Source organism: Mirounga angustirostris, unplaced genomic scaffold (genome assembly GCF_029215605.1).
Source record: "Mirounga angustirostris isolate CCGP_5_RB_7025 unplaced genomic scaffold, mMirAng1.0.hap1 SCAF_8, whole genome shotgun sequence".
NCBI lineage: Eukaryota > Metazoa > Chordata > Mammalia > Carnivora > Phocidae > Mirounga > Mirounga angustirostris.
The window spans coordinates 130,112,049-130,135,169 of record NW_026991716.1 but is presented as its reverse complement, the minus strand read 5'-3'; the positions used below and the strand labels follow the sequence as shown (position 1 = coordinate 130,135,169).

Here is a 23,121-nt window from a genome sequence, read left to right as displayed (position 1 = left end):
CTTCAAAGACCTTTGTAGACCAGCGGGCTGCCTTCCACTTCTCCAGCCTCACCACCTACTCCATCTCCTGAGGACTCAGCCCTTCCACCTAGGCACCGACTGGGTGCTGTGAACACGGTGCACCCATTCATATCTCTTTGTTTTTGTTTATGCTGTTCCCTCAGCCTGGTCTTCCTCTTCCTCCACCTAATAAAAATATTCTTCATCCTTCCAGACTGAGGTAAAAGGCATTTCCTTCCTTTCCCCATTCAACTGTAATTGAACACTTTATCCTCCCCCAACACTTGGCTTATACCTTTATTAATTCATCCTCTTTAGCAAACAGTTTGTTGTTTATATGGCTAGCTCCCTCATTGACAAATTCCTTCACAGCTGAGTCTGTATCTTTTTTCCCCTAGCATTCTCACAGAACCTAAGCTAGCTCTAGTCACAATAGGTGCTTAGTGTAGCTTTGAACACTTCTCACAACTGTATTCTACTAGTTCTCTAGAAATTTTCTTATAGTCTTTTACTAATTTTTTCTTTGCTCAAGCCCAGAAAGAAAGTATAACAACAACAATTATAAAAAACAAACAAAAAAACCCTTTGGGGGTGCCTGGGTGGCTTAGTCAGGTAAGTGTCTGGCTCTTGGTTTTGGCTCAGGTCATGATGGCAGGGTTCTGGGATCAAGCCCTGCATCGGACTCCACTTAAAAAAAAAAAAAAAACAAAAAACCTTTGACAATCTCCCTACATGTGAATCTTCTTAATATACCTGACTGGTTTAATTGATCCCATATGTATGTATCCTCTCTCTCTATTTTCTTTATTTTGAAGGTGAATGTTTATTCCTGTTAGGCTGCCTTCTGGGACTTGAATTCCTTCACCTTTTACTGTTTGTTGACCTCATCGTCTTACCTTAGCCGGGATCTTGGCTGCGTGGTTCTCTAGGATCAGCCTCTTCAGGTGCAGAACCCAGAGGCGTTTGTCCTGCTGGGACTTAGCCTGCCAGAAGGCAATGTGGACAGTCAGATGACTCACGCCTCCCCCACTCACAAGATTCAGACCCTCTGATAACCCTCCGACAAGCTAGGAAATACACCGCGTGGCCAGAAGGCTCTGGAAAGGCCAGCCGGCACATGGCGCTCCTCATTTCCAAGAGTGAGCCCTGCGGGGGTGGGGTGGGGGTGGGGGGGCTCTGATGTTACCTGAACCGTGTGCTGCAACTTCGGGTTCTTATAGTGGAAGACGCTGAAGCTGAGCGGCTCCTTGGGTATCACTTCCACAAGCATGAGGTTGCCACACTGAGCGGGAGAGCAGAGGGAGGGTGAGGCACGCTTGGAAGATAACGGAACGAAGCCCTGACCCATGACCAACGTTGAGACCTACCAGGATGTGGGCTTTGTATGTAAACGTGTCGTCTCTCTTCTTTGTGATGAGCAGCAGCTTGTCAAAGAGGAAGAGCGTCCGCTCGTTCTTGGCGCGCTGGATGCGAAAGGTGCCTTCCAGCACCAGTTCCCCATAGCTGGTCAGGTCTGGCCCCTTCCAGTTAGTGAGCAGACTCTGGATCTCCTGAAAAAGTGACCATTCCGTGTGACTACACAGGAGGTGGGGAGACGTGGCAACGAGGACAAGGTGGCCCATTTGCTGAGTCTCAAGAACAGTATCTAACTATCTCTGACTGGGTCTAATGGCTTTATTTGGTGTCCAGTGGTGTCTAATGATCCATGACCTGAATCCCCAGGTGCGGGTGCTGTCACTTAAGGGCTAACAGAAATGAATCAAGTTGTCAGTTGATGAGTTGCCAATTACTTATTTCCATTCCTTGATAATCCCTCTTCTACGGCTGGGGACAGCAGTTACGTCTCTCAGAAGCAGGGGGAAGGGGCCACAGGTATGTGACCTTCTCCGATAGGCATCTTTCCCTTGACATTCTCACCCATATTCTCTGCACAAAAGCTTTCAGAGCGACTGATGTGCAAATTTTCTTCCAGAAACTGAAATCCATACTACATATAAGTAACTCATAACTACGGCCCGTGAGAGGTCACGGAAGATACATCTTAGCAATTTCCTGATACTAATCCCGTTTATTTGGGGAAAGGAAATGAAGTTCGTCACCACTATGTTTTTAATGGTACTTGATAAATATCAATTGAGAACATGACTTTGAAGTATCTTTGGGATCTACTGTCCATCCATATCAACGTTTTTTAAGGAAGCTGATTTTTTACTGTTTTGAGAAACGAAAATATTCACAAACAGCATTTAATTAAGTGACAACCCCAAATTTCACTGGTTGAAAGTAGAAGTGGACAGAAATGGAGATAAAAGTCTGAGCCAGAGCCTGATTTAGCAGTGTCTTCAGAATGCCAAACAGATTCATAAGGCATGAAAAACCAGTCATTTAGCCATTTCTGAATATGCAACGGACATTATGTCCACAGAACACGTGGCTGATGACACATTAAACCTTTTCTGTTATAAAAACCAGACGTGGCCTGAAAGATGAGAATGTCCCCTTCCCTCCATTTTTGAGCATTAATTGCATCATACCACATTCTGGCTGCCTATGGATGAATCCTAGAGTTTTGTTTGAATTTATGAGCTGAATAATGTGTCTTTTTTCTTGAGTTGGGCATAGGCATTCTGCACAGTGTGGAGTCACTCTGGGCTTTCATGTCTCACTCCAGGGACACGCAGGAGCCTGTGACCAGCCTCTAGGCCCGCATGACCTTTTGTTTTTATTTTTTAAAAAATATTATATTTATTTATTTGAGAGGGAGAGAGCACAAGCCAGGGAGCGGGAGGGGGGAGAGAGAGAGAGAGAGAAGCAGACTCCCTGCTAAGCAGAGCGCCCCACACAGGGCTTGGTCCCAGAACCCTGAGATCATGACCTGAGTTGAAGGCAGACACTTAACTGACTGAGCCACCCAGCACCCTGACTTTTTTTTAATTTTAATTTTTTTAATGTATGTTTGTATGTATTTTAAGATTTTATTTATTTATTTGACAGAGAGAGAGAGAGAGAGCACACATCAGAGGGAGAGGGAGAAGTAGACTCCCAGCTAAGCAGGGAGCCTGATGTGGGACTTGATCCCAGGACCCCAGGATCATGACCTGAGCCAAAGGCAGATGCTTAACTGACTGAGCCATCCAGGCACCTGACCTTTTGTTTTTAAATAGTGCTCGGGACATGATCATTGGCTTAGCATTCATCAAATGTCTCCAAGGATTTCAGGTCTAAAACATTGGTGCTGGAAGGAGCCTTAGCAAAGTTCTTGTCTGTCTTATTTTAGAAATGAGGACCCTAACATGCAATGGTGAGCTTTGTCCCAAGTGGAACTGCAAAGAACCTGCTTCCAGACTTAGCTCTCCTTTCTCTGAGTCCCTGCCCCATACCACACACGTACCAACCCACAATTTTGCATTCACTAGGGAGACAGGAAGTGAGGCTCAAAAACCCTTTCAACAGCTTAGAGAAAGTTGCTTCCAATAAGAATTTATTTGTAATTAACCTAAGATAAGGGCGTGGGAGACTCCAATTTATAACTTGGGTAATTGAAGGGGCTATGAGCAAACTCTTAGTTTAAAAGTTATAATGTAACTTCTCTTAAAATATCACATTAAACAGTGATCAGTATTAGCCATGTCCTTATCTTTCTTCAAGGAGACCTACTGATGAGGATCATGGATGAAATGCAACACTTGAGCAGCCTTAATATCTGATCTGGAAAATGGTAGGGGCGCCTGGGTGGCCAGTTGGTGAAGCATCTGCCTTTGGCTCAGGTCATGATCGAGTCCCACGTCTGGCTCCCTGCTCAGTGGGGGGCCTGCTTCTCCCTCTGCCTCTGCCCCCTCCCCCTGCTCATGCTCTCTCAAAGAAATAAAATCTTAAAAAAACCCCAAAGAACATGGTCATAGGTCAGTGCCCCCACCAGGCGCCGCCAGCTCAAGGGCTTACCTGCAACCGGACTGCGTGCTCATGCTTCCTCTTCATGTCGTTGATGTGCCAAGCCACTCTCTGCATCGTGTCGATAGCATCGAGCACCACATCATAGCCCTCTGTGTCCTTGTCAAGGTGATTTTCTATTTCCTTTAAAAAAAAAAAAGACAGAACTAGCTATTTTCACTTTTTTTTTTCACACAGGGCATCTTTATGATGAGTTCCTTGTATTTTACTTTTGCCTATTTATTTACACACCACCATCATGCCTTAAGAGTCTGAGATGACTTACCAGAGATACCTGCAAGAAAATGGTAAGACAGGAATGAAAACTGGGGGGGGGGGGAGGGAGGGAGGAAAAACAGAAGTGGGTTAGAATTTCATGACGAGGATAAAAGAAAACACTATACAGTCCATTAAGTCTCACAGAGATGCTACAGTTATAACAGATACAAGAGTTGCTATCACAGTTGGAGACTAGCGAGTTTCCTGGTGGCCAATGTAGTAGGGTTCTCACCCTTACAGGATAGAAGACATACTTTCCTTTTTCTCCCAGAGGAAATAAAGGTGTCACACCGGACTGCGTAACAGACTAAACCATAGAGTGGACATTATCTTTAAAAGTATGTCTATAGCAAGTGCCTTTTCATGTAGTCAAGGCTTTAAAGCCCCAAAGAAAGTTCACAAAAGACAAGTCTTCAGATTGTCGAGGATGATCTCATGGTTCAAGTATTCTCTGGGGATCAGTACTCAGCTTAGCACTGGAGTTCCACAATCCCAGGGCCACGAAAGGGACATGATCTCTGCTCTGATTCTTTCCAGCACATAAGACACATGTCCCTAGACCCCTCAAGAGCCCCTTATGGAGAGGGACTGTTGTATCATCTAATTCTTTATCTATTCAATGGTAACTACCAGAGAGGGTGGTCAATAAATGCTTATTAAGTTGAAGCTCTACCTTCTTAAAACAGTAACAGTAACCTACATAAATATGTAAAACAGTAAGAAGATATTATAGTCAATGAGATCATTTCTGGGACATTGATGATGTGCATAATCATTAAGCCAAAGGATGCAGGTTGAATCTTATGGTATAACTTATGAAGGTTAGTTCCATTATTTTATAATTCTACTTCATAGGATTCCTACTTCAAGTTTTCCATCTAAGCTTGAAACTGGGAAGGAATTTGCATTTTCTTTCCACGCTCAGACTCAACTGTTAGAAAGGTACTATGAAACTGTACCGCTAAAATAAGAGCTCCCAGGTAAGCTCCAGATCAACAGCAGATTAAAAAAAATAGTAATTTCTTCTTTTGGTCTGAGAGGCAATCCTGTTCAACAACAAAAAGACTCGGGAGTACAGAGTGTATTCTTGTGCGGATCTTCATGGATGGCTACACAACTTTGAAGTGATGTAAATGACACAGAAGGAACACTCTAAATCACCCATAAAAGCAAAAATACTTCAAAGGCAACCAGAAGTTAGTTTTTGATTAATCTAACCACTGTTCTTCATTACCAGCTGTTATGGATGGAATGTCTGTGTCCCCCCCAGAAGCCACATGTTGAAATCCGAACCCCCATTGTGCTGGTCTCAGGATGTGGGGCCTTTGGGAGGTGATTAGGTCATGAGGGTGGAGCCCTCATGGGTGGGATTAGTGCTCTTATAAAAGGGATCCCGGGGAGCTCTCGCCTCTTTCCACCATATAAGGAAACAAGAATGCAACCCAGGACAGCGACATCATCAGAACCTGACCAGACTGGCACCTTGATCTTGGCCTTCCAACCTCTAGAACTGTGAGAAATAAATATTTGCTGTTGAAGTCACCCAGGCTATGGTATTTTCTTATAGCAGCCTAAACTAAGACACCAGTTCCTAATTTAGAGGGTAAGGGCTATTTTTCCCTATTAATTACCTTTTTGTAAGGATCTTGACTTGTTAGGTTTCACATGCTTAAGTAACTGCCATCTTAGACTTTGCTTTTGATCGATGCCCACCCAACTCTCTAGAAGGCTATATTTAGAGATTATTGAGACACACTAGTCTTAAATGCCATATTAGCAGAGTCCAGCAGAGATCTATCCTGGGACAGGCATTATCTCACCATTATTTGGACCCTGGTTTAGCAAATTAATCCCACTAATCTAAGGTCATGAGTATTAGTTTAACAATTAAAGTGATATTCCTGATCTGGCTTCACAGGACATGAAGATTCTCCAAACCCAGGCAAACAAAGCTGAGAAATTTCTAGCAGAGTTGGACCATAAGCGTTTTAAAATTGTACATGTTTGTGAACTGAGCAAAACTGGAATGATTATCCAAGCTGGGAACCTGGAATCATTTAAAAAGAGATACATATAAATTGCAGGCATGGTGATACAGATAAGAGCTCTGGATTCAAATTTTAAGATTTAATGTAGTATGAAAATAATGAAACAAAAACAATAGCTCACTTTTATGGACTGCCTGTGAGCTACAGTGAACATGGACAATTTATAGGATTTGAACCCAGAGCCTGGACCCTAACCACCATGCTAGGTCTTCCTTGTGTTATAAGGGCAATCCAATCCTACTGACCCAATGGAAATGACTTGCAACAGAACTTTTCCCCAATTTTATCAACCTCCTTAGAGGGAAGACAAGAGAATGTGAGAGCTATGTCTACCTTTGTTTATAAAGCCTCTGTGCATTGTATACAAATAATGGGAAATGAAACAAATACAATGAAGTGATGCTAAGCCCTGCTCAAAGATCATTCATCACACCACTCATTGGTCTTCTCCTTTTTCAGCACCTTCTCTTTGCTCATACAAAAGCCACTCTATGACAGATAGCTCTCCTGCCCAACTGCCTACTGAATCTAGGCTCGTGGAGATAAGACACACAAAAATCTGTTTTTCATTACGGTGATAGCTCTCTATCTGAAACCATTCACTGCCCAGAGTGAGGTATTCCTAAGCCCTATCAGAATTAGAGCTAAAATGAATCTTTTCACTTGGCTGGTGTCAATGGGGCTGCAGGCCCAGAATATAAATATCTCTAATTCCTCAAAGCAGATTAGTCCGTTGTAAAGTATGAGTGTGGAAAACGTTTCCATATGTCCACAGCCTGTTCTGATATTTTTTCCCCGAAGCTTAATGGAGGATAAATGCACAAAATCACCGTCCCCTGGAAAGTATTCCAGGGCAGGCAGAAACTTACATGCAAAAGGAGGTGATATTTGAGAATCCGCTGAACTGGTTTCAAGAGATAGGACCCCAGAGGCAGAGAGTGTTTCAGAGTTTCCTGACGTTCCCTGAAGAATTTGGCCAGCATCTTGTTCCGCATGCACTCTGTTAACACAGCCACTGACCTGCAGGAAGGACACATTTTTATCTCAGTTGTAATAGTGAGATGGGTATGTAAGTTTTTTTTTTTTTTTAAAGATTTTATTTATTTATTTATTTGACAGAGAGAGACACAGCGAGAGAGGGAACACAAGCAGGGGGAGTGGGAGAGGGAGAAGCAGGCTTCCCGCTGAGCAGGGAGCCCGATGCGGGACTCGATCCCAGGACCCTGGGATCATGACCTGAGCTGAAGGCAGTCGGTTAACCAACTGAGCCACCCAGGCGCCCGGGTATGTAAGTTTTAAATGCCCTAAAACAGGTGGGGCAGCAAGAGCTATAGCTAGACTAAAATGCCTCTGGACAAATTAGAAAAAGGTGTCTCTTTGGGTGGATGGATTAGAAAAAGGCACAAGAAAAAGCTGGTTGCACATGGACAGATGGCTTCTAAGCAGCAAGCTCCTCCCTTCCAGGGATGAAGTCCCTGGCCAGGACACATGCTTGGCAAAAGGGGGATCTGAGTCAGATGTTAGCCCCCAGTTGCATCCCATATGGGTATCTGTGCAGGGCACGAACCACACATTTGTATTCAGTCTGCACAGGTCAGACTGCAAGGACGGGGCACCTCTATACTAGGAAAAAAGGAGCTCATTCTTCAGTAGAGCCAGCCCCGTGCTGGGCATTTGTCACCCCTTCTGCCAGCTGCCTTTGTAGAATGCACAAACTACCTGATACTCCGTGCAGATCTTTGGAGACCGTGGCCCACAAGGTAACTTCCCTTTGAGAATCTCTGAACAGATCCCTCTAAAGACAGTTTCTGAAACAGCTAGAGAACTTCACTTCTTAGGGAGTGTGCCTCAGTGGACTCGGAAAGCGGGTCAGAATTCCTTCTGCATCCCAGCTCCCCCAAAGGTAGTAAGTACAGCCCCCTAACACCCCAGGGGAATAGTTGAACCAGTGTTCATATCTTATACATGAAAGCCAGAGGGCTTGTGAAGTCACACATACACACGTAAATTAAAATCATATGGTCTCATAACTTAGAAGAAAGCAGGTGGAAGTGATTTCAGCCCCTCTCTCCCCAAGGCAGTAATACGTTTTCAGGATTAATTTAGAAAATTGGGGCCAAATTAGACTCCTTGGAAGGAAGTGAAATGGAGGTCTCTTAATGAACCTATTAGAATCACTTTTGTGCCCATCTGCTTTGAGAATTATCTGTCCAAACGGATTCATTTCCCCCAGAAGTTGAGATTTCAAAACTACTCCTTATCCTGTAGCCGAGGGTCTTTTTAAAGGTTCTTCCAGAGGCCAGAATCGGCTGCCCAGCTGCCCTTTGGCCATCTGAAGGCTTCAGCTTGTGCCCATGGACAGGACACCTGCAACAAATTGGGAGTACACTGAACTCCAGGTTCAGGGCCCAGGGAGACATCTGAGGACAATGACCTGACAGGGCCTGGGCCCCTCCTTAGGGAAAGGAGGGGAGGCTTGTGTCTCTTCCCAGCGAAACTGCTGGGGCGTGACTGGTATGAAGAAGGCGGACATCTGTCAAGGTGCGCCGGCGACATTTAATAGCTCTAGCCTGGATCCAAAGGGAGAAGAAATGTTGTCAGATGGGCTGAAACACCTGGCACTCTTGGCTTGTTAAGAGAGGGAAAAGGAGACCGGGGCTTCAGAAAGCAAACTGATTGGAGAAAAGGAGCCAAGAGGAAATATTTTTCTATGAATATGAAAACCATACAATTGGGCAAGAACCGGACACGCCTACTTCACTGAGCATGCCTTGTGACCATCTCTCTGCTAACCTGTTTCTTTCCTTCTTCAAAGTTGAAGATACACGATAAAAAAGAAAACATGAAAATACAAAAAAAACCCAAATAGAAAAAAACACTTCCTCCAGGAAACTGTTCTTAACTCTCCTCCCTGGGACTTACTATTCCTTTCTCTCATGCATCTTTAGCTTCCAGTACACACGACTGAGTCCGTACTACATTAATTTGTATTTATTGATTTGATCTTCCCTAACACCCTATTCCATAATTGCATTTAGTTGAGTTTGATGCTCAAAAAAACTCTAAAAGTTGCTAGAAGACAAGGATATTAGTTCCTACTTCCTGCCAACACACAGTGGGCTTGGGACCAGGCTCCATGGTGTTCTTACATGAATGATTTTGCCTGTCTTTTGACCCTGAAGCAGCCTCATAGAGAAAAAGCTGCCTTTATTTTGTACTCTCTTATTACTAAGTCCGAAAAATCTTTTTTTTTTTTTTTAAGATTTTATTCATTTGAGAGAGCGAGAATGAAAGAGAGTACATGAGAGGGGGGAGGGTCAGAGGGAGAAGCAGGCTCCTCGCCGAGCAGGGAGCCCGATGCAGTCTGAAAAATCTTCTTAATATAACCTTCCCCAATTGCAAATTCAGAAGTCATTTCTTCAAATGGCATGTGTATAATGAAACTTATACAGACATAATCCCCCAGACAAGTCCCTCTAGGGTCTCCCATGCTGATAATGGGGTCAAGAAATGTGTTGAATCTTTGGAGTTTGATTCCCCCCTGCCCTTTCCCTTTGATGCTGAGTGGAGAAGTTGAAGGCCGATTCTGTGATTTCTCTGGATTGGGGTGTGGTGCCATGCTGGATTTTAGCTTCCGGGTCATGGGATTTAGTTGGTGCATCCTACAATTTTCTGCTACCTTCAGCATAGAGGTGGAAACAAATACTACAGGAGAGAGCATTAAGTGAAACTGTGTAAACTATGGATGTGTCTACTGATAAGGATATGGTGAGAGCATGTGGGTTTTGGTGGGTTTTGTTTGGTTTTTAGGGAAACCTGGGAAAAGCGCAGTTGGCTGCTAACCAAATAAATCCCCACAGCACAATATCCTGACCAATGTTTAGAGAGGGAGACTATAGTCCTCCAGTGGAAAGTATTTGTACCTAAGTCTCGGCCTCTGGCTTCATGCCTCTGAATCCAAATTGGCTTTCTGAGGCCACTTCCGAGCAGGGGTCCTATTTGTTCTTCCTTGCCGTGGTAGCTGTGGGGGCAGGGAGGGCAGCCTACTGGCTTCTAGGTGGATCCTGCTGCCCACTTTAGCCTTAGGGACAGGTTTCCACCAAGACACACAACAGAGCCTGTCGCTCTTATCTTCCCGGCTTGTCCCCTAAGATAGCAACTCAAGTTCTGCTGAGAAACTTTACAAGGGGGGTGCCTGGGTGGCTCAGTTGGTTAAGCGACTGCCTTTGGCTCAGGTCATGATCCTGGAGTCCCGGGATCGAGTCCCGCATCGGGCTCCCTGCTCTGCAGGGAGTCTGCTCCTCCCTCTGACCCTCCCCCCTCTCATGTGCTCTCTGTCTCTCTCATTCTCTCTGTCTCAAATAAATAAATAAAATCTTTAAAAAAAAAAAAAAAGAAACTTTACAAGGACGTAGTAGAAACCTTGTAGGTCCGAGGTTGGAGAAACCTTGATTCGAATCCTAGCTGGGCCACCCGTTAGCTATGTGGTCTCCATAAAATCAGCAAACCATCGGAGTCTCGGTTCCTTCATGCATACACTGGGTTGGGGCAGGGGCGATGATGAGGAAGCAACTGTTGAGAACCTATCATCCCGTGCCCTGCACTGTGATGGATGCTTCACTTTTCTGGAATCCCTTGACATCTCTGGATTATTGTGCAAGTTAAATTCAACAACATTTTGCATTTATAGCATTTAACACAGTGATTAGGACTCAAGAAATGCTCAATAAAAGTCTTTTGCTGAAAAAAAGAAATGACGACAGTGACCTTGGACCTGGCTCCCTTACTGAAATGGTCATGGTATTGTCCATATGGCATTCCCAGAACCGTCCTGCTGTGTGGCTCCCTGGGTCAGCAAAACTGAAGCCAAGATCCAGGTGAGATGAGGAGTCCTTTTTACATAGTTCTTAGAGCTTATATAGTAAAAATATAAGATATTTTACCCCAGCTAGATTATATAAACTCATTCTATGTGCATCCCAAATTCTTCAAAACGTGCCACACATACAAGAGGGGTAACGGGCAAGAATTAGACACCTCACGATCTTTTTGGTCTCTTCCACGGTCTTTCACAATGTCCCTCCCACTGGTTCTGCCGGGAGTCCCTAAGCTGAATGGATCCCTATCTGGCTACCCCGTAATCCGTTCTCAGCACGCTGTGCGGTCTGTCCGTGGCATTCAGCGCAGTGCCAGGCACAGAACGCCTACCACCAGCATGCACGGGACCCCTCGGCCTGAACCCAGATGCAAACGCAGAGATGCACAGCTGCATATCGACAACGTGTACCTTGGATAGTTAGTGCAGTACTGCGTGTAAATGTGGAAATCTTCACTCTGCAAGGAAACAAAAGAGACGTTCAGAGGCAAAAAAAAGCACAGGCATCAGTAGGCATTTAAAAACAATAAAAAGAAATACCGCTCATACCCGTAAATTTGGCTCTGTCATCACGCAGGCCTGCCTGAGCCCCCGTGGCAATGACCTATGCCTTTTTATCTACCTTGTTTCATACTAGAATCCACCTCGACTTGAACTCATCTGAGGTCAATAAACACTTACTGAGCACCTGCTCTGTTAGGTGAATCTGAAGGTGAAAAGGAAGAGGAGGAAAGTAAGGTTTCTGCCCCAGGTACTTATAGTCCTCCAGTGGATTTGCAATGTGAAAGAGAAATAGAAGTAGGTAATTTAATTATGGTGGTAAGAACACGGTAGAAGTATGTGCAAGGCACAAGAAAGCTGCCATAAACTTTCAGGCCCTCACGTATACAATTATCTCTGCCCACTGTTTTTCCTACCTCTTGCAATGAATGGATAGCCACTATGCATCCTTTGACATTGAACTTAGGCTTTATTTCCTCCAAGGAGCCTCCCTGGAGCTTGGGCAGAGCCCACTGCTCCTACTCTGGGCTTCCCCAACACCCAAATCTCTAGTAGCATTTACCAAACGACAGTGACATTTTCTCTGCCTCTCTGTCTCCCACTCTAGGCTGTGAGTTCCTGCAAGGTAGGGGCCATATGGTGCTCATCTGGCACAGATTGCTCATTGAACCACAGAACCCCCCTCTTTTCTACTAAACTGAAAATTATTTGAGAGCAGGAGTCCTTGATCTTGCAAACTCTAACATGGAATTACATTATGAAAAAGAGACATTACGTTATTCTGGTGGTATTTCATATTCTGCTCTTTTTACTTCTTAAGCTACTTCATGCTAGATTCACATGTGACTCCAAGACAGTGACTTTTTTTTGTAATTTTAATGCTTTAATTTTTTTCTTATTTAAAAGGAATGTCTACTTAGAATCCTTTCTGTTCACTTGACTAGGATTAGATTTAAAATTTGATACTATAGGAAGTCTCCAGCATATATATACATATAAAAGGAGAGAGGATGGTATAATGAATCACCAAGTATTCATCACCTGACCTCAGTAGTAACTCATGATCTATATCCACCTACTACCCTGTTTCCCCATCCCTCTGAAGCAAATTCTAGACATCAGATCACCGCACTTGTAAATATTTTAGTATATATCTCCAGTATAAGGACTTTTATAAAGAAGCATCACCACAATGCTATTATCATATTTAAATAATTCCATAATGTGAATATTCAACAGTCACTATTCAAATTCCCTATCTTCTTAATTTTCTTTTTTTAAATAGTTGGCCTATTTGATTTGGAGTTCAAATAACTCCACAAAGCAACTGGGTGGTATCTCTTAAGACTCTTCTAATCGATAAATTCCTCCCTTTATCCTTTTTCCCCTTGCAATTTAGTTGAAGAAACCAGATGGTTTGTCCTACAGAGTTTCTCATGGTCTGTTTTGCCGGTTGTATCCCTACGGTTTCCTTTAATATGTTCCCCTGCCCCCTGCACTGGTGCGGTTCAGGGGAGATTGGATAGATTTAGGTTCCACAGTTTGGCAGGAATGCATCATAATTGTATCGTGCTTCCATCAGGAGGCACAGAATATCTGGTTGTCTCTCTGTGATGTTAACCACCACTGGTCATTATTGCCTGATCCATTAATTCATTAGGAACTGCCAGAAGGTGGTATCTCTGACTCTGCTATTCTTTCATTTATTAGCCAGAATCTTTCCCAAAAAAGGAACTTCCTTCTATTAGCTGTTACCCTGCAGTTTGTAGTTGGTATGGGAAAGACAGGATGAATGCTTGATTCTTTCCCTCCGTTTTCAAGATAACACATTGGTTTTCTAGCATCCCACAAAAGCCACCATTCTGGGTTTTTTAATCACTGTGAATTCATGAATATAAACATATTTAATGGGTTTCAGTTGTTTCTAATTAATTATTTTTTTTTTTTTAAAAAGATTTTATTTATCTATTTTGAGAGAGAGCACATGAGAGGGGGGAGGGTCAGAGGGAGAAGCAGACTCCCCGCTGAGCAGGGAGCCCGACGCGGGACTCGATCCCGGGACTCCAGGATCATGACCTGAGCCGAAGGCAGTCGCTTAACCAACTGAGCCACCCAGGTGCCCCTCTAATTAATTATCTTTACAGATGCTGAAATGATCCCAGCTTTGGTCAGCAGGAGCCTCTTCTTTAGTATTCGTGACCTGACCTACAGACTCCGGGAGCTTCCTTATTTTCTGGAATGACAAGATGTTCCAGACCACCTTATACATTTCCTGCCCCACACTCATTCTTCACGGGGCCCTGATTCCTTTTGGGTGCAAGCTGTATTTGGAGATACCCACAGTCTGGGTATCAGAGATGGTCTTGCCACTGGGTTAATCATTATTTCTAGGCCCTTTCAGTGGACAGACTCAGGAATATGGTGTTTTTTAAACATAAAATACATTCTTGGTTCAAATGTGCAATTCTGATTCAGGATTACAGTGGTTTTAATTAGTCTCATGATTACCCTGTCTTCTGTCTCCTCGTAAATCCAGTTCAATGACACTAACATAAATACTCATTTGTTTTATCTCACAATACACTCGATTTCAGCATAACAATACCAACACCACCATATTTGGTATCATTGCTGACAACAGTTAAAAGTGTTATTTGCTGTATTTTCTCCATTGTCTATTTTAAAATCAACCGGGATTTCTTTTGTGTGATTATGTCGCAAAGTGGCTATATCAGTAGGCTCATCATTTCATTTTGCTTTCAATTTTTTGGAGACTGCCTTTTTAACTTTAGTTTTATGAGAAAAAATACTTACATCGTTTCAGGGTCAACTCTGTAAGAAAATGCATATTCAAAGAAGTCTAGCTTCTATTCCTTCCCATTTTGGTCTACCCCTCCCTTCCTTATCAGTGATCAATTTTTAATTTTACAGTTGATTCTTTTTTAAGATTTTATTTATTTTATTTGTCAGAGAGAGAGAGAGTACAAGCAGGGGGAGTGGCAGGCAGAGGGAGAAGCAGGCTCCCTGCTGAACAGGGAGCCCAATGCGGGGCTCCATCCCAGGACCCTGGGATCATGTTGAGCTGAAGGCAGACGCTTAAGCGACTGAGCCACGCAGGCATCTCTACGCTTGTCTTTTTGTCACCGTCTCTTTGGAGCAGATTTCTGGAAGGAGGACTGCTGGATTACAGGATGAATTCAAATGTGATCTTGCTAGATATACTCAAATTCTCCTCCACAGGGTCTGTGCCATTCTGTTCTTCCACAATTACAGGAGTGCCTGTTTCCCCACGCCCTCGCCCTCGCCCTCGCCCACTGTGTAGGCTGCCAAATTTTGTTCAGAGTACTTTTTAAAAATTTAAATTCGTTGTCAGTTTCCCAAAGTTGCAACATCAAAATATCTTGATTTCCGGTTTCTCCTGAAAACGTATTAGATCCACGGGGCCTGGAGGCCAGTTTCATGCGACACTTCTGCCCTCACAACATGGGTGCTTTGGTGGCTCGTGCCTCCACCCGGGCCCGCACATGTGCTACCCTCACCGGAGTAGCCCCGAAGGCGCTGGAGCGTCCGGCCCTGGCTCCGTGGACAAGCCTGGCAAAGTGACTTGCCCAAGGTCGTCCAGTAAAGTAATGCCAGATGGAGCCTTTCTCTGGGTTTCCTCACACACTCTGAGTTTCTTGCTTCTTCCCTGCCTGTCTCCTGCAGCACATTCAACATGCGACTGAATAGTATCAGGTTGACTTTCCTTAAATTGAGGGACCTTTAGGATCATCTGAAATGCCAAACTTGAAAAGAATGGCTTCAGGGGCTCCTGGGTGGCTCAGTCAGTTAGGCATCTAACTCTTGATTTCGGCTCAGATCTTGATCGCAGGATCTTGGCATCGAGCCCCACGTTGGGCTCCCCTCTGGGCGTGGAGCCTGCTTAGGAGTCCAAGCCCCCCCCCACCCCGCTTGCACTCTTGCACACTCTCTCTCTAAATAAAGAACTAAAATCTTACAAGAAATGCTTCAATGAAAATATATCTAAATTACATCATATGCTTGACCTACGTACACCTATCCCCAATAAAGCCTCAAGACTTCTGCACAATTGAATTGCTGTGTATTTTGTCACCTCATGGCTCTATTCCAATATTAAATTAGGTTTTGATTTAAATCAGCTCTATGTTCTTAATGTAGAATTAAATGTGTATTTGATCTTAGATTTATAAGTTCTGTGGACAATCCAAACAGTGGTTTTATACAAAAATCAATAGCTCCTAGTTAATCCTTAAATGCCTTTATTCAATATATGTGCTACCCCAAATACTTTTTAGAAGTAATTAGGGAAAAAGAAGACAATGATAAAGAAATTAGATAAAAATAGATATTTCTTTCTGATTCAACTCTGTCAAATTGTAATTAGAGATGCAAAAATGAGATGTTTAATTATGAAAGAACCAAAATAAAAGAGATAGTTAGGGCTGGCCAATTGGGCACATGGGGCACCCAGCTGTTTATTGGTTGAATAGTAAAGAAATCTGCATGATTTTTAGGGTTTCTTCTGTCATGGGGTCTATCTCTCTTTCTCTCTCTCTCTCTCTCTCTCTCACACACACACACACACACACACACACTTTGATTCCTGAGAAGTTTTCACTAGACACATGAGAAAGGCTTAATATGTAAGTACCATCTGGGTGAGGTAACATGGACTTGAATTCATTCCAATGATACGAATGTTCAATGTCAGCACTTTCTTGAGGATAATCTCAATAAGTGGGTAGGGTGTGTGCACAGTGCATGCATGGGCGTGCATGTCTGGGCACTGAAGGGAGAAGGGCACCAATGGGAGGGGAGAGGAGGAGGTTCAGGGGAGGTTGGGTCTCTGAAGATAAACTCTGTCGCCCTCCTAAATGCTGCCTAGCGTCAGCCCAGCTGATAGCCAAGATAAGAGACAGAAATGAGGATGGAGGTGAAGCAAGCAGGAAAGCAAGGAAACCTGTTCTAGGTATTTCTACAGCCCTAGGAGCAGACAAATGGGAGCTGAATCAGCTGGGAGACAGCTTGGCCTGCCCACTGGGGAACTTGTATTTCTGTCCCTCCAGAGAATGGCCCCTGCAGCCCCTTGTGCTTTGATAAGCAGCAGGTAAGAAGTACTGTATTCTTCTTTTGTCAGGAAGGATTTTGGTAACCTCCACATGCCACAAAATCAAGGTCAAAGATGAATCTCTGTGTAAGCCCCAGTGATTCAGATTAAAGCAGAAGTCAACCACCAGCCTTCCCTCTTTCATTAATGGCCTCTCAATTAAAGCAATTTTCCATTCCTCCCCAGAGTCGAGCAGCTGGTTGTGTTTCAGAAAACGTAACATCGTCTAAATTTCAGGGTGCTGAGTGAGAAGCACCCCGTGCCAGGACCAAACACTCTCTCACAGTGCCCTGCCTCCATGTGAAAGTGTGGAGTGCTGAAGTCAGGCTTCTAATTAAACTTGGCAATATTACAATGAAAAAATGAGATCTGGGAGTTGGCAACGTGGCACATAAACAAACTTTTATGTGAATAATTAAACCGGAGCTAAGCATATGCTGGACCGTCTTTAATCAACTTGTGATTACAGTTACTGGTAAAAGCCCAAGCGTTTCCGATCACTCCCATGTTGTTTACGCGCCGCGGCTATTCTAACATATCTTCTTTGATATACGCAGCACATCTTTTTCCCTGTTCCTCGCTCTTCCCTCTTCCTTCTCTTTTTCAAATTCCTGTCCCTTAGAAGAATTAATTATGACACAGGCAACGTATGACAAGAATTGTGTGTGTAAGCACGAGTGTATGTTTCACATGTTAACACGTGGACATCCACGCACCTGCCCACAGTCAGGAGGGTTTTATATGCAAGCCCATCAACTGCCTTTAAGGAATCATGCTTCAATAAAACCCGGAGCGTTATGTCTGGATTTGACACCACTGGATGAATCTGTGGCTATAAGAAACGGCCCTGAAACAAATCCCGAGCCAGGTCAGGCATCTCCTCTTGAAGTTCACAGCGCACTCTGCAGCTCTAAATGAGGTGCTGATGCCTGGTTGATCCCCGAGCACAATCGCGAAACTTGTTTACACCTCTGTACCCTTAAAACCACAACTGCGGAAATCACATGACATTTTGCTGCGAAATAATTTCCACGAGCCCTTTTCCAAACAAAAGTTGTTGCATGTTTGAGAGAAACTTAAGGTAAGAGTCTATATAGAGTAGGTAGCATGTGGGAAAACTCTGTAAAGGATTGTCTTGTATGTTTCAGAACCCTGGTGCAGGGTTGGAACTGACCATTTCATAAGCTTTAAAGGTCAGATCCTTTTCTTCTATTTTTCTAAACGATCAGTGTAGCTTAAGAAAAAATGTAGGAAAATGAGAATGTATTTTTGAAATATAAGAGACTAATTCTGCATCTCCTTAGTCCCCTCCCCCCCTTAGTTCCCTCCCCCCCATGATAATTATATAGCCTAGGCTAGTGCCACGTGTATTATAGATAAAATACCTAGATTCTAACAGATTTTTGTAGCTGGTCTTGAGGTATTCTCTGCGTATTTATTTTTCAAACATTATTCTATTCTGGATTTTCCTCCCCACCAAGCCCAAATTTCTTTCTTAGGAAAGATGCATAAGCATCATTCAGTAACGATACAAGTTCTAAGACAACTATTTACTGGGGACAGTAACACTTTTTTTTTCCTTGCTAGTGGAAAAAAAGAAAAAACAGTGAGGGAGATTAGTGGGTAACTTCATCCAGTATGAAACAAACCAGTCATTTTAACTTTAAAATGAAAACAATTTGCAATCTGCGTCTGTCTTGGTTGTCCCAGAGAAATGAACCCTGCTTACCTTGGACACAAAACATTCTGCTATGGCCACAGGATCATTTTCACAGTTTTCCAAATCTTGCAGAAGTTCACTAATAAAAAAATAATAGCCAGAAAGTATTAGATTATAGTCTGATGATTGAGAACATTTTATGTAACTCGGAGGTCTACACATTTATATGGCGTTTACGAGGAATCACTTTTTTTTTTTTTTAAGTAAGGATTTAATAGTGGTCAAAGCCAAAGTACACTCTTGAGGTAGGAGAGCAGGCAGGCCCAGAGGTGGCAACTGCTACAAGGAATCACACTTAACTGGATAACTGAGGACCTATTGTCATTATGTCCAAGGCTTAGATTAGGGACTTGCCCAAGGTCATGGTACCCCAGGGATTTAAATACAGGTCCGACCTTTAACTCTCCCACCTAGAGATAAGCCCTGCCTGACGTTTAAGTCTTCTAGACGGTTGGCATTGTCTGTATGCATGTTCACACACACACACTTACTCATTCATCAAATAGCTGTCTAGGTACCAAATGCCAGGCAAGGCATAAGAACAAACACATCAGTGAGCTAAAGGAGATACGGTCCCTGAGTGCTTGGAGCTCGGAATCCATTGGAAGAGTCAGACATTCCATGAAAGATCACACTAACAAATTATAATTATAAACAGAGAGGGAGTACCTGCCTAGCTCAGTTGGTAGAGCATGGGACTCTTGATCTCGGAGTCATGAGGTCAAGCCTCATGTTGGGCATAGAGCTTACTTTAAAAAAATAAAATAAAATTATAACTGGAGATAGTGCTCTAAAGGAAAAATATGCTGGGAGGAAATATCTTTCCTCAGATGAAAACCTATCTTAGGGGCGCCTGGGTGGCTCAGTCGGTTGGGTGGCTGCCTTCGGCTCAGGTCATGATCCCAGGGTCCTGGGATCGAGCCCCGCATCCGGCTCCCTGCTCAGCATAGAGCCTGCTTCTCCCTTTCCCTCTGCCTGCCGCTCTGCCTACTTGTGCTCTCTGTCAAATAAATAAATTAAAAAAAAAAAAAAGAAAACCTATCTTATTTTTTAATGGCAGTAGCATTATTTTAAGGAACAGCATACTATTTCATTGTGTGGATACAGTATAATTAATGTAACCAACTTACTATTAGATAAAATTAAATTCCTGGGTCAAAGGGCATCACAGAGTTAAATGGTAACACATTTCCAAATTGCACTTTCTATAAGTTGTATTAATACATTTTATTATGTTAAGTGTTTATTTTAATTAGAGGTATATTACATATTTAATAAAAAGTTAAATAGGGGTGCCTGGCTGGCTCAATCGGTAGAGCATAGGATTCCTGATATCAGGGTCGTGAGTTCAGACCCCTCACGGGGCGTGGAGAATACTTTAAAAAGATAAAAAAAAGTTAAATAGTAAAGCTAAATAATAAAAACAAGGAGTTTCTTACTTTCTGTTTCCCGTTCTCTACTGCCACTCTCGAGGAGCATTCTCAACATCTTGCTGTTTCTATCCACGGCTCTAAACATGCCGATGCAGCATTTTCAGCATTTTTTAATTTGAGATATTACTTACTTCCTAATTTCCCAAACTTCACCTCATCTGATCTCAATGATTTCTATTATGAAATTTGATTAGATTAAATGTCAGAGCTTACATTTTGAAGACTATATAAATATTATCCTCAGCTGAGCCTGGGAGTATACCATAATTACATTTCCTTTCTTGTACAACCATGTTTTCCCTGGAGTTAAAATCATCCACCCCCCCCCCTTTTTTTCCTTAGTTTTCCAAGTACACACCACTAATTTATCCTTAAACTTTGCGCTGGAAGGGTAACTCTCGCCTCCCTGTGTTCAAACATCAGATCACCTATTGGTTGTATTCTTTCTTGGTCATCTCCCTGCTGGAGCCCTCAGTCCTTCTGCCCTCACCTGAACAGGTTAACCTGCTCTCCACACCTGCTGGGTTCTCCCAGCACCATCCTGATGATGCACTTCACCGGCTCCTCTGTTAGATGCCCTGTTTCTTAGCTACCATTTCAGATGTATCCTTCTTTGGGCAGTACAACAGCCAGTAGCTGTCTGAGTCAAGGTAACAGGCAATACATTTTCTGGGACTCTTCCTGTTTTAGAATGTTCTCCCTTCCCACTTGGCTGATCATGTTACTGGATATAGAATTCTTGGTTGGAAATAATTTTCTCTGAGTATTCGGGAAACTATCTGTTGAATTCCAATGCTGCTGAGAAGTCCAGTAACATTCTGATCCAGGATCCAGGATTCATGTGACCTGATTTTCTATTCTGGAAGCTCTCAGAATTGTCTCTTTGTTAACATAATTCTGAAATTCTGTGATGGCTGACTTTGGGGTGAGTCCTTTTTTTTTTTTTTTTTTAAGATTTTAAATTTTTTATTAGAGAGTACAAGCAGGGGAGCAGCAGCAGAGGGAGAAGGAGAAGCAGGCTCCCTGGTGAGCAGGGAGCCCGATGTGGGGCTCGATCCCAGGACCCCGCAATCATGACCTGAGCCAAAGGCAGACGCTTAACCGTCTGAGCCACCCAGGCGCCCCAAGGGGTGAGTCTTTTTATGCACAGAGCCAACTTGACTATTCGGGAAATATTCTTGAGCATCACTTCTCCAAGTGACCCCTGGATTCCTGAGACCCCTTCAGGAGTCTGTAAAGTCACTATTTTCATAAAAATTCTTAGGCAATATTGGTTTTTTTACTTCCATTTTTTCATGAGCATACAGTGGACTTTTTCAGAGGTGACATGACTTGGGATGAGGAAACAGATGGAAAGTAGAAGCTCACTTAAGAATCCAGTGATTTTCTAGGGGCGCCTGGGTGGCTCAGTCGTTAAGCGTCTGCCTTCAGCTCAGGTCATGATCTCAGGGTCCTGGGATCGAGCCCCACTTCGGGCTCCCTGCTCGGCGGGAAGCCTGCTTCTCCCTCTCCCACTCCCCCTGCTTGTGTTCCCTCTCTTGCTATCTCTCTGTCACATAAATAAATAAATAAATAATTTTTAATTAAAAAAAAAGACTCCAGTGATTTTCTAGTAAGTCACACAATAAAGAAATTTGCAAAAATGTAAACCAATTCCAATATATACACAAATGTTGGGGGAAAAGCTTATTTTTCTAAAACTGTGTGGGTTCATTATTATTGAATAAACTGAAGTTTTAATGATTTTTCAGTTTTAATTTCTATCATGATAAACAAAACATCATACACCATAAATAAAAAAAAACTTTTTGGGTCCTTAGTAATTTTGAAGTATGTACAGATCCTGGGACCAAAAAGCTAAGGAACCTCTATGCCTAAATTGGGTCTTTGATATTTCCTTCCCCCATTTTCTCTTCTCTCTTTGAAGCTCCTATTATTCACATTTTAGATCTCCTGGTGTGATACTCTTATCTTTCTTATTCTTCCTCTCCTACTTTCTATCTTCTTGTTTATTATTCGTTTTCTGGGAGACTTCAATTTTATTTTCTGTCCCCTCTATTAAATGTTTTCCTTTCTACTATCTGATTTTTAATTTCAGAGTTGTTTTTTTTTTTTTTAAGATTTTATTTATTTATTCATGAGAGACAGAGAGAAACAGAGGGAGAAGCAGGCTCCCAAGGAGCAGGAAGCCCGATGCGGGACTCGATCCCAGGACCCTGGGATCATGACCTGAGCCGAAGGCAGATGCTTAACCATCTGAGCCACCCAGGCGCCCTTTCAGAGTGTTTTTTAAAAATATGCTCTTTAGATGGTTCTTATGTTTCTGTTCTTATGAGTGCAAAATTTCTCTCTAAAGATTATGGTATTACTATTATTATTATTATTATTAATTATTTGCGGCTTTTCTTTCCTGCCTTTTTGCTTTCTGCTGAGCTCTCTTTACTGTTTGATCCTTTTGGCTTCTGTCATTCACGTTAGAGGCTCTCCCCAAATACCTGGGATCTTCAATTGTCCTTTCCTATTTGAAGGTGAGAGATGACAATGACGATTGTAAACTATGTGAGAAGTGGAGCTTTCCATGGGTCTTCTTCACTCAAGGCAGCTGTTCTCCAACTTTGTACTATTATGACCTGTATACACTCTAAAAAATTCTTTATGTGGATTATATCTACTGATATTTATTAGAAATTAAAATTAAATATTTTTGAAATCGGTCAATTCATTCAATAAGTTCAATACATGTAAATATAAATAACTTTTGTGAAAAACAGATTTTATAAAACAAAAGTTAGTGAGAGGAGTAGCTTTGTTTTACATTTTTGCAAATCTCTAATGTTGACCCTAATGGAACACTGATGGATTCTCATCTGCTTCTACATTCAATCTGTCACAATCTGTTGTTTTTTTTTTTAATTAGCAATAATCGCGCCTCGGATAAACCTCATTGGCTACAATACTGCCACTGCGCAAAGCTGTTATTTTTTTTTAAAGATTTTATTTATTTATTTGAGAGAGAGAGAAAGAGAGTATGAGTGGAGGAGGAGGGGCAGAAGGACAAGCAGACTCCCCGCTGAGCAGGGAGCCCAATGTGGGACTTGATCCCAGGACCCTGAGATCATGACCTGAGCTAAAGGCAGATGCTTAACTGACTGAGCCAGTCAGGCACCCCTGTTATTTTGATGAAGTACACAGAAAACAATCTAGCC

The 23,121-nt window shown here is 42.8% G+C and overlaps 1 protein-coding gene and 1 pseudogene across 5 annotated transcripts in view; both read right to left on the bottom strand.

The window, feature by feature from the left end:
* PLEKHG1 (pleckstrin homology and RhoGEF domain containing G1) overlaps positions 1–23,121 on the bottom strand; it is a 226,066-nt gene that overhangs the window by 26,144 nt on the left and 176,801 nt on the right. For all 5 annotated transcript variants that reach the window (XM_064598221.1, XM_064598222.1, XM_064598219.1 and 2 more), the window contains 7 exons: positions 18,492–18,561; positions 11,545–11,591; positions 7,127–7,277; positions 3,943–4,074; positions 1,368–1,550; positions 1,187–1,282; positions 897–983 (listed from right to left, as the gene is read on the bottom strand). In XM_064598221.1, coding sequence (XP_064454291.1) covers positions 897–983; positions 1,187–1,282; positions 1,368–1,550; positions 3,943–4,074; positions 7,127–7,277; positions 11,545–11,591; positions 18,492–18,561 — 766 coding nt within the window. The remainder of the gene's footprint in view (positions 1–896; positions 984–1,186; positions 1,283–1,367; positions 1,551–3,942; positions 4,075–7,126; positions 7,278–11,544; positions 11,592–18,491; positions 18,562–23,121) is intronic.
* On the bottom strand, positions 22,731–22,889 carry LOC123838122 (U4 spliceosomal RNA; annotated as a pseudogene).